This window comes from Boleophthalmus pectinirostris, unplaced genomic scaffold (genome assembly GCF_026225935.1).
Source record: "Boleophthalmus pectinirostris isolate CB_2022bp ecotype Guang Dong unplaced genomic scaffold, ASM2622593v1 HiC_scaffold_15, whole genome shotgun sequence".
In the NCBI taxonomy this organism is placed as follows: Eukaryota; Metazoa; Chordata; class Actinopteri; order Gobiiformes; family Gobiidae; genus Boleophthalmus; species Boleophthalmus pectinirostris.
Window position 1 is genome coordinate 13,380,077 of NW_026571070.1, and position 12,260 is coordinate 13,392,336.

Sequence of the window (12,260 nt, forward strand, 5' to 3'; positions counted from 1 at the left end):
ATAAAATTACATCAAAATCTAATCTTGTGTGAATTCTGTTTTGCTCCATCTCTGATATACAGTATGTCTCTTCTTGTTTACAGTGAATGGCTTCTTTTGTTGATTCGGGGCGCGTGTGTGACTGCCCCCTGTGACCTTGGCTTTCACCATCCGTCGCCACCTGCCCTCCGCCCCCCCGCCCGCCCCCCCATGCCTGCTCCAGCCCCTGATGCTCCGCAGTGTCCCGGGACGCTGCTCGGGAGGTCGCTGGGAGAGGCTAGAGCCCGCCCCGCGCGCTAGCATGCTGCGTCAGGTGCTCCACGCGGGGCTGAGGACCTCCTTCCACGCCCTGGGACGATTCGTGGCCAGTCATCCGGTGTTTTTCGCCTCGGGGCCGGTCCTGCTGGCGATCCTGCTGGGGTCTAGCTTCAGTCGGTACCGGGTGGAGGAGGGCGTGGAGGGGCTGCTGGTGCCCAAGCACAGTTTAGCCAAAATCGAGGGGAATCTGGTGGAGAGTTTGTTTCCGATCAACAGGTCCAAACATGCGCTGTACTCGGATCTGCAGACGCCGGGGAGGTACGGGCGCGTCATCATCACCACGAAGAAGGGCAGTGTGCTGGACCCTCTGCACATGGACGCCATACTCGAGGTAAACACTCGCTCCTTCTGATTACACTTTATTATAACTACTTTTTAATTAAGCATGAACAAATACTGAATTCATAATGAACACATGATTTATTAAGAAAGATTCAGGCTCAGTAGCTAATCAATTAATACAATTTTTTCCATGATGTCTTTGTTAATGTTTTATTATATCTACAGAAAGTTGTAAATTTCTGTTTGCTAGATATTCAGATTTATTCAAGAATATATATTTCAAAATATATTTGAGGTAAAGACGGGTTGGTTACGGGAAGTTAGACAAAATATTACAAAAATATGTTTTATTGAAGAAGTATGCCACTTTTTTGTCTTCATATAGAGGTGTTATTGCCTGGTCAAGGTTTATCACTTGTAGATCTACTACAGTTCTCATCTTAGTCCAGTCCTAGTCTAGTCTGAGTCTTATCCAGTCCTAGTCTAGTCTTACTCCAGCCCTGTTTAGTTCTAGTCTAGCCCTAGTCCAATCTTAGTCCCACTCCAGCTCTACTCTAGTCCCAGTCTAGTCCTAGTGTAGTCCTAGTTAAGTCCTAGTCTAGTCCTAGTTGTATTCTCGCCCTACTCTAGTCCTAGTCCAGTCCTAGTCTAGTCCTAATCTAGTCGTAGCCCTACTTTAGTCCAAGTCTAGTCCTAGTCCAATCCTAGTCTAGTCCTAGTCTAGTCCTAGTCGTATACTCGCCCTACTCTAGTCCTAGTCCAATCGTAGTCTAGTCCTAGTCTTATTCTAGTCCTATTGTATTCCTAGTCTAGTCCTATTCTAGTACTTGTGTAGTCATAGTGTAGTCCTAGTCCAGTCTTCGTCTAGTTCTGGTCTAGTCCTAATGTAGTCCTACTGTAGTCCTACTGTAGTCCTAGTCTAGTCCTAGTCCAGTCCTTGTCTAGTCCTATTCTAGTCCTTGTGTAGTTCTAGTCTAGTCCTAGTCCAATCCTAGTGTAGTCCTAGTGTAGTCCTTGCCCTAGTCCAGCCCTAGTCCAGTCCTTGTCCAATCCTATTCTAGTCCTATTCTAGTCCTAGTCCAGTCCTAGTCCAGTCCTTGTGTAGTCCTATTCTAGTCCTAGTCCAGTGTTAGTCCAGTCCTAATCTAGTCCTAATACAGTTTTAATCCAGTTTTAATCCAGTCCCAGACCAGTCCTAGTCTACATCTTTGGTAAATCATGTTTTCAAAAAAGAGATGAGCCTTTAAAAGTCTTGGACGTGCACTGCGGTCTGCACTTATCTCAAAATAACAGACTTTCACATAAATATCGTGCGACTTTTCCCTTTTAAAGAAAACCAAGAAAACAAATAATGACTTTTTTTTTCCCTTTTACAACAAATGTTTCACCAAATTACCTCTAAATTGATTCAATTGTGTTATGATTCACCCAGTATATGAAAACAAAAACACTATGAAGTTACGATTATGTTTTGTCTATTGTGCGTGTCTACCCTGGAGCTATAATGTGCATCTTCTCTGTTGTTTTCTCGAAATAAACAGCAGCTAATCAGTATTCTAGGTTTCTGAGCCCCAAAAACTATTAGCATATAAAGAGAAATTATTTAAGATTTGCCGGTCTATTTTTGTATTCTCTGTCTTGTTAGCCGAGGAGTGTGACTTTTTCCCTCAGACCTCAGATAATCACTAATTAAAGGTGCGGCGTTGTAAGTGTGGACTAACTTTGCTGATTGAGGAAAAAAGCATTTCGTGTTCTTCTTTGATTTCCCTGTAGAGAAGTTTTGTCAACAAACCCTCCAGAAGCAAAATGAGCCATCCCTAGACAGCAGTGCTCGAGCAGGTACAAGAGTCAACGATGTAAAACTTTATTACAAGCTTCGTTAAAAAGCTGTGTAAGCATCTATAGGCCCGGCGGTCACAATAATCGCTATAACAACAACTCTATCGTCCTATAAATGAAAGGAAGAGTTTTCATGTTTATGGAAAGTTGTATGCTACATTTTGAGTAACTTTTTCTATTTTTTTTCTTGATATTCTAATTTTGTATATCTCCAAAGCAGCAATTGTTATTTTATCTATGTTTATATATCTCCCTCTAATAGCATCTTATAATTTAAAGGTACACTGTGTAACTTTTGGTTGGGGGTCTGTCACTTGCTTGTTTCTATGGATATGTCATTGATCTACCTTACATTTATTCATCCTATTCTAGTCCTACTCTAGTCCTAGTACAAATCCAGTCCTAGTCTAGTCCTAGTCTAGTCCTACCCTACTCCTAGTCCAAGTCCAGTCCTATTCTAGTCCTAGTCTAGTCCTAGCCTTATTCTAGTCCTAGTCTAGTCCTACCCTACTCCTAGTCCAAGTCCAGTCCTATTGTAGTCCTAGTCTAGTCCTAGCCTTATTCTAGTCCTAGTCCTAGTCCAGTTCTAGTCTAGTTCTACTCCAGTCCTATTCTAGTCCCAGTCTACTCCTACTCTAGTCCTAGTCTAAATCCAGTCCTATTCTAGTCCAAGTCTAGTCCTACCCTACTCCTAATTCAAGTCCAGTCCTATTCTAGTCCTAATCTAGTCCTAGCCTTATTCTAGTCCTAGTCCTAGTCCAGTCCTAGTCTAGTTCTACTCCAGTCCTATTCTAGTCCTAGTGTAATCCTATTCTAAATCCAGTCCTATTCTAGTCCAAGTCTAGTCCTAGTGTAATCCTATTCTAGTCCTAATCTAGTCCTAGTCTAGTCCTAGTGTAATCCTATTCTAGTCCTAATCTAGTCCTAGTCTAGTCCTAGTGTAATCCTATTCTAGTCCTAATCTAGTCCTAGTCTAGTCCTAGCCTTATTCTAGTTCTAGTCCAGTCCTAGTCTAGTCCTAGTCCAAGTCCAGTCCTATTCTAGTCCAAGTCTTTATGTTTATTAGTTTTTATTTTTCTGTTTAAATAGTTGTATATATGGGGGGTATTGACATTTTTCTGTTGCATGTGAAGCACTTTGTGCTACATTTCAAATGTATGAAAAGTGCTATACAAATAAAGATTGATTGATTGATTGAAGTCTAGTCCTAGTGTAATCCTATTCTCCTAATCTAGTCCTAGTCTAGTCCTAGTCTAGTCCTAGTCCAAATCCAGTCCTATTCTAGTCCTATTCTAGTCCTAGTCTAGTCCTGGTACTTTTCCATGGAGAAAAGTAAAGAAAAAGAAAAAGACATTATTTTTTGCAGCAAATTTTGACAACTGCTGTTATTGTAACTTGAATAGCAGTCTTTTTTGATGTGATACAGACTATAGCTGTATTAAAGCTTCTGGCTCAGTCAAACCTGCTCCAAATGCAACATGTTGAATGATCGACGTTATTGTCCTGTATCTGTGTGTCTCTGCTCCATATCAGCTTTGAAATTTTTAAAGAGTATATTGAGAGAAGAGTTTACTGCAAGTGGCATTTTCAGAAACCACCATCAATATTTCAAAAAATTGTGACTGACAGGCCAATACGCACCTCACTGCACTTTAGCAACCAGGAGATTTGCTTTGCACAGGCCTGTCACAATCACATCTTCTGAAGTGTGATGTATTGTTGAAGAAAACAAACAAAAACGATAAAACTGAAACTAATCTATTCTACTGTTCCAACTATGGTTTACTGAATAAGTCGAATTTATAAGTATTTTTCGTGACAGGCCTAGTCTTACATGTAGCCCAACAGTTGAGAACAGTTGAAACCAGAGGGGAAAAATGTAGTACTCCAACTACAATTTTAGTAAATCATGATCCTGGTGGATATTCACTTTTCAGCACAGAAAATGGAAGTGCAGTTTCATTTCTGTTCGTCTGAATTGTTGGCTCTGTGAGACTCTGTGAGGCTCTGGGAGCCTCTGGGAACATGAACAAATATGATGTATTTTCCAGCCAGAAGCCTCATCACAGCGCAATCTCAAACTGTCCTATTTTGTTCAGCTGGAAAGTAACATTTTTCAGATTGGACGAGGATTTTGGGGGGAACGAAGCCTCTAGCTGGAGTGATGGGTCTTACTTCAACTTTCTTTTTTTATTCTCTCAGGAAAATTATACATCAGTTAGATAAACACATTTCATGTCTTCAGCCCTTTTTGCAACTTTTTTCTTATGTGCTAATCTGAATTTGCCTGGGATCCTGAACACACACTTCTTCTATTCAACTTATTCAAGAAGATGCCGTGGGCGCTGCCATCGTCTTTGGGGTTGTATTCGTTTGCTTGGGGCAGCCGATTTCACAAAGACTTTTAAAGTCTCCCAGAGAATCGGTCCAGTGTTGATTTTTTGGACACAGAAAAACTCTGCATTTTACACAAAGAAACCCAAATTCGCCATTGAAATGAATGGGATTCTTGCTTAAAGGTCCCATATGACACAGAATGGATTCTTGTGAGTTCAGTCATGTTATTGTCATGTTGTTTCCTCATCAAAAACTCTAATTTCTAACATAAAACATGTGGCAGAAGTGCTCCACTGTGTTTTTAATGCATTTTTAAACTCCATACACCTTGACTAAAATCATTTGGATAATTTCAGCCCTGGAATTTCTATTTTCTCCAATCTGAACAAAAGGTATAAAGGTGGCTGTTAACTTGAAAAGTACCACACCTCATGACATCACAAGGTGGAACAGAGCATTTTGATCTTTGGTGATGTAGACAGACTAATAATGAAGGATTACTCAAACATGTGAATGAAACAAAACACAACTCCAGGTCTGTTTTTGATGAGGTAACAACATTATAACATGGCTTAAAGCTCACGAGAGTCAATTTTAGGTAATATCAGACCTTTAAGCTCAGTACTTTAACAATAAAATATTTATAGTGTTTAACTAAATAGACAGTGAAGGACAAATGGGCTGCTATAATCATTCATAAGCAAACGGGAAGGCGTCAAAAAATGAAGTTCTTTTCTGATTAATTGCAAAATAAAACGTGTATTTATTACTAATGCCCCATCACTGGACCTTTCTCATTACAAAGCACATTTTAATCATATTGGATTTTGCTGAATCTGCAGCCTGTTTGTATTCATAAACCGACTGCCCCGTAAGTAATTGCCCCAATGAAATTATGCAAACTGAATGACAAGCTGAAAGGCGCTGGTGGGCTCAGATTTAAGATGTGTCCATATACAGTAAGTCCACAGACACTCACAGTGACCCATTTTCTCTGACACAGCATCGGCCCACAGAGAGAGGCCACTGGGACGAGCTGCTTTCTGCTGGAGATGCAAAACAACACTGCCTTTTATAATCACCCATATATAGGACTACTATTTGATTTTAATTGGCTAACATTTGGATATGGTCACCAGCTTGTTCCATGGAGACATTATTGATTGATATGTATGTAGTTCTTACTTTGGTCAGGCTCATCTCTCCATTTATCTGCTCTGTAACTTGTCTTGGTGGTTTCATCTGTTCGTCTCCAAGGGTATGGATACATTTAAAGGGACAGTCCAGAATTTTGGACCTCATTTCCAAGTGAGCCAGAGTGTTGGAGAAGCGTGGAGACACTTTTTAAAAATATTCCATCCAGTCCTGATCACTGGTGCTAGACTTGCGCATGTCAATGGCCATAGTTATCCTGCCACTAAAAACAGTCTTACCCACTCCACAAAACAACAGAAGCAAATGTATTATTACACCAGACTGTGGATGTGAATGTTTGTGTTGATAGAATATTTGAAATAAAACTAACCTTGCATTTTTGAAGGATTTATGTCTGAGCAGCAGCAGCAGCAGCAGCAGCAGTGAGTTGTACTTCCTGATAGAAAGATCGGCAGCGGCGGACTGATACATGAGAAAATAATCTCTCAACATGCGACGATTCATGTGATCCATGAACGAGAATGAAAATACATATACTGAAAATTTGAATAGCATAAAAAAGTAAAATATTTTTGGTCACTCATTTCAGAAAGTCAAACCGAAATAGTGTATCACATACAGACTCGTGACACATAGAGTGAAGTTTTGAAGTTTTTAATTTCTTGACATTTTGATAATTATGTCTTATAGATAATAAACTCAAAAAATGAACATACCTTTCCGAAGACTGATATTTCTGTTTAAAATGTAAATGTTTTAAATTGATCTTAACAAATATGCTAATTGAAACAGAATTTTGGGTTTTCATTATCTATTGGCCACAAGTATAAAAATTCAAGAAATAAACTTTATGTGTCATGAGCCTATATCATTTCTCAAAGACCGGGCCCCGACCCTCAGGTGAGTCGCAAGAGATTTTTTTTGGGTCGTCTTGTCACGATCTGTTAGCCAGGCTGGAACCACCTAGTGCCTCCACTGAATTTTATTTCTCTCCAGTGACTAGGTCAGGAATCAGAATACACTAAATGGTTCTCAAAAACCCCGAAGTGTGAGTTCGGGCACCAGCCAATCAGGGAAGAGCCATACATTCTGTGTTGCCAACGATTCCCGAGATCAAGGATTAAAAACCGGAACAAAGAGAATGTTTGGTGAATTTTATCAAGGGGAAAGACGTTATTGCCCTTCTTCCTACAGGATTTGGACAAAGCTTAATATACCAGTAGGCCCCATTAGCAAGACCAAATAGCAGCGACTGGTTAAATAAAAAAAAGTACCTGCCTACCGTTGAGCGAATGAATTCTAATGCTGCGAGGTCAGACGGTTTGTCACAAGAGAAACTGGCTGATGAGCCAGGCTAATGATCTGCATGTTGGTCTACAATATACAGTTCTGACACATGTTGAAATGTTAAGTTCTAATCTTTTTGTAATTATTGTAATGACTATTTTGTTCCACTATTGCTGGTTCAGTTGAATGTTGAAAAGAAAAAGAAACGGACTACATTTAATGTCCAAATTAGGTGACTCATGGATCCTTTTATTGCTGCTTTAATTACTGTTTTTCATTATTTAGTTGAGTAATACTAATTGTTCACAGAGACACGATCACTCAGTCAACAATAAAATATCCTCAATAAAATCCACCTTTATTTTGTGATTTACGATATAATGTCTGTTGTCTTGGGTCGCAAAGGCTTATGACTTTTAAAATATGGATCCCTAGGAAAAAAAAGTTTTGGAAACAGTGGTCTATATGATATATGTGTTTGACTTTCTGAAATGAGAGACAAATAAAACATTGAATATTTTCATGATATTAAATTTTTTTGAGAACATATTTTGGCTTCCCTCTTTCTCTTTTGAGTTTGTGATTTTCTTTAGTCGTGTACCATTTGGTTGGTGGACAAACGTTTATTCATCACTGCCCCTGCTCCCTTCCTAACGCAGTCATGCCAGTATTTATATTTAAGTACGTCTAAGTGGGGGCATTAGTAAATTAACATTGCCGACTGTATCTAATGATGTACTGCTCAGTCCAATTACCCTCAAGGTTAGAGCCATGTAATGCATAGAGCTGAACGCTGTGTGGACGTAGAGGACACGCTGAAGGTGTCCAGGAAAGAAACAAATTAAAGGTGCACTGTGTAACTTTTCTGGTGAAAGTTCCACCATCTGTTTATCTCACGGTGATGTCGACACTTTGCCTGGGATGTTCCACAGTACGGCATTAAGCAAATATAGCTTGTATTTATTAATTTACTACGGCAAAGACATGTGTTCTTACTGTGTGCGGGGAACACGTCTCCACAGATCTGACCTGTAACTTGGCCTGGTGATGTGGCCTGCTTGTATCCATGGAGATAGGTAAATTAAATGCCATACAGAAAAACTAACCAACCAAATAAATAAATAAATAAATAATATAAATAAATTAAAAAAAATACATACAAAACATCAGAAAAGTTACATAGTGCACCTAAAATAGTCAAAAATAGTGGTGTTTTTTGTATGTTCTTCTCCCCAACGTTCTGACAAATAGATGATAGATTTCCTGTACAGGTTTGAAGTGCACTGCAAGATTTTAGCAACTCACAAAAACTCCAATTTTTGAAGCACCGTAATTTTCTTCACAAAAACAAATTGCCCTGTCTTTTTCTGCCAAAAAAAAAAAAAAAAAAAAAAATCTAGTATTTTCAGTCCTTTTGTCAATTCTACTGGATGTGTTTATAATTTAAAGGTCCTATATTACACAAAACGGATTCTTGTGAGATTTAAGTCGTGTTATAATGCTGTTATCACCTCAAAAACATACCCGGAGTTGTGTTTTGTTCCATTCACACGTGTTGAATAATCCTGTGTTATCGGGCTGTCTGCATCTCCAAAGCTTCAAAATGCTGTGGTCCACCTTGTGATGTCATATAGTAGTTTGATTTTAAGATTTTATTGTTTGTTTTTAAAGCTTTGAATGGACTGGCCCCACAGAACATATCAGACCTCATCCAGATTTACACCCTCGCATGTGCACTGAGGTCAGAGGGACAACTCCAGCTCGTGGTGCCTAAAACGAGACTTAAAACCAGAGGGGACAGGGCCTTCTCTGTGACTCTGAAACGATCTGCCCCCCCTACGTCCGAACTGCCCCCACAGTGGAGTTTTTTAAGTCTCGTCTTAAAAGCCACCGAATAAAAGTTAGTCTTAACACTGTGTGAGTTGTGTGGTTCTCTGTGTCTTTTCTTTGTATTTTTTTTTTTTCTTTTCCGTTTCTTTTTTGTTTTATTTTGTTTTATTTTTATTATATATATTTTTTTTATTTTATTTTATGTATTTTATTTTATTGTATTATTTTTATTTTATTTATTTTTATTATTTATTATTTTTATTAATATATTATTATTTTATTTATTATTTTTTATCAATTTTATTTTTAGTACTGCTTTATGTATTGATTTTATTTTTTATTTTTTAAATTATTATTATTATTATTATTATTATTATTATTATTATTTTATTGACTGATTCTTTTAGTTTCCTCTTGACATTTCCAGGTCTGAAATCATTCATACTTCCTGTATTATCACATGACATCACAAAGTGGAACAGAGTGTTTTCAGTTTAAGAGATCCTAAATAAATATGCAGTGTTTGTGTGTTGAATGTGTGAATGAAACAAAACACAACTCCAGGTATGTTTGTGACGAGGAAACAACATAATATAGATCATAAAATAGCATAATATGGTCCCTTTGTTTTTCCATTAGGCTTGTTATTCAACTTGTCACAACTGTAATCTTGAATCGAAAGCTGTTTGCTGTCTGAGGTGGCGCAGTTTACTGATATAATATAATATTCGATACAAGGACATGCGGGATTTCCACTGGGACTCTACCCATTAAACCAAGGCAATGTAATAATAGACTTTAGTCCCTGTTCAAAAGGAGCTATTCATTTTGTGTCTCAAGTGTCTGTTTGGGTTATTACGACAAAAGTGGAAAGGAGCACTTTTGTATGACTAAAAATGTTAATAGAAAAGTTCTGCCAACCAGGGCTTACTGGGTTTCAGATCACATTCTAGTTGCCAGTCATATTTAAGGGAGTAAGTAAAGTAAATGTGATTAAAATACAGATTAAATACAGAGTTCCTGGCTCTAGTATCTAATAGAAATGATTAGGTTCAACATTTGTTAATTTATCTTTTGGATATTTCTTTTAATTTTAGTTTAAAATCTGAAAACCACAAATTAGTGTAACTGATTGTTTTGTAATTCTAGTAATCTGATACTATTGTTATACTGTCTCAAAGTACTCAGATAAAACTTAGAAATAAGTAAAATTTCATATGTCAATTATTAAGTTAAATAACTGAAAGTTGGAAAACTGCAAACTGGTAATAATTCGTTCCGTCCTCTGGCAGTTTTTCAAGTGGAATTGGGGCAGCATTTTAAGAGAAAATAATCCTTCTCAAAGTCCTGATTTTTGGTGGAAAATCTTCATATCTAAAGCCATCGGCGCTTGGAGTTTCTTTTTGTGTGTGAGAGAGAAAGGACGGGGCAGGTCTGTGTCACTGGAGGAGCGTTAGTTTCATAAATACAGTGGAAAATACTGGCCTGATTCATCAGCGGGTTTCACTTCGTGGAAACCGTCTGACCTCACAGCATTAGGATTTGTTCACTTGACGGTGGGTGGGTACTTTATTTATTCAACCAATCACTGCTGTTTGGTCATGACGTACGTAACGCACCAAATCCTGTAGGAAGAAGGGCAATAACATCTTTCCCCTTGATAAAATTCACCAAACATTCTCTTTGTTCTGGCTTTAAATCCTCGATCTCGGAAATCGTTGCCGACACAGAATGTATGGCTTCGTCTACATCCATCTCAATCGTTTTGTTTACTGTTGTGCTGTACCACAAAAGGGACCCAGACAGACACTTGACTTTGACGTCATGGCTTCACAGCTCTTCGTTGATTGGCCGGTGCACCGTCTACAACTTCCGGGGTTCTTGCAAACAGTCTAGTATATTCAGATTCCTGACCTAGTTGCTGGAGAGAAATGAAATTGAGTGGAGGCACTAGGTGGCCACAGCCTGGCTAGGAAAATACAGCCACGCCGTCCATTTTGCAGATTTTGGGCAATTTTTCAGATGCCCTTGTACAGATTTGGTCTCCTGGCAACCCTGTTCTCTGGTTAACTCTGCATGTTTCTAATAATCATGATTTTAATGGTGCACTTTTTACCTTTTGTATTTGAGGATTCTCCACCTGTTTGTCTCTATGGGGATGTTATTGCTTTGATGGGAATATTCCAGAGTATTGCATTACCTTGACCTTTTAGTCTTGCTGGAGATGTGTACATTTAATACTCTAGTGTGGAAAATTTCAGGCAATGCAATAATCTCCATGGAGACAAGCAAATGACGGACCCTCCACCAAAAAGAGTGCAGACAGAATGCAGCTTTAATTATGACCTAAATCTTTTCATGATCAAACAGTTCTGCAAGGAAATGTTAATGTTTTTTTGATCGCGCTTTTGATCTGTGTGCAAACGATCTTCAAATTCATATAATCAACATTTATTTTGGATAGTTTTATATAAATGAGTATACTTAAATAAATAAGTAAATAAATACAGAGATGGTAGAATAGCTGGATATATAGTTTATTTATGTTTTTCTGTGCCTTATTTCATGTTCAGAGTTTTATTCATTTTATGTTTTATACATCACAAAACTGCTCTTAGGTACATATTTGTAGCCTGAATTTATTTTCAATTTGAAAGTTTTGCATAAATTATCAATAACAAAGTGTTTTTTTGAGAAAGAAATGCTGAATAAATGTATCGTGTAACTAAAAAATAATCATTTGAATAATTGTGATTTCAATATTGATCAAAATAATCGTGATAAGGATTTTTTTTTTTTTTTTTTCCATAATCGAACAGCCCTACTTCATAGATTGGCATTAAACATTTCTATCTCCATGGAGACCAAACCAGATCAAGTTACAGGTCAGATCTGTGGAGAGGCAACCCCGCTCACAGTCAAAATGTCTGTTTTTCTAAGTATTTTTGAGCTGTAAAACCACCTGTAATTGAATAAATGTAAGGTAGGTCTGTTTAATTTTACACTGTGGAACATTCCAGGCAGAAGCAAGTGACGAGCCCACCACCAGAAAGTGACACAATACACCTTTACGCCTGAATGGAAGCAAATTTGATAGATCCTACTTAGAGGCAGGAAAAATAGTGTGGTAGCTCCAAATAGTGAAATCCTGTATAACCGAAGATAACACCAAAAGCAGGGTACATGTGCACTTAGCTGTTCTCTAAGGGAGGGAGTTCTCTACTTTCCTTTCT

The 12,260-nt window shown here is 38.0% G+C and overlaps 1 protein-coding gene across 1 annotated transcript in view; it reads left to right on the forward strand.

Annotated features, from left to right (window-relative positions):
- Window positions 1-280: 280 nt before the first annotated feature.
- Window positions 281-12,260, forward strand: part of ptchd1 (patched domain containing 1) — a 43,597-nt gene continuing 31,617 nt past the window's right edge. Inside the window, exon 1 of the mRNA XM_020936655.2 lies at window positions 281-628. Within this exon, the coding sequence (XP_020792314.1) occupies window positions 281-628 (348 nt within the window). The remainder of the gene's footprint in view (window positions 629-12,260) is intronic.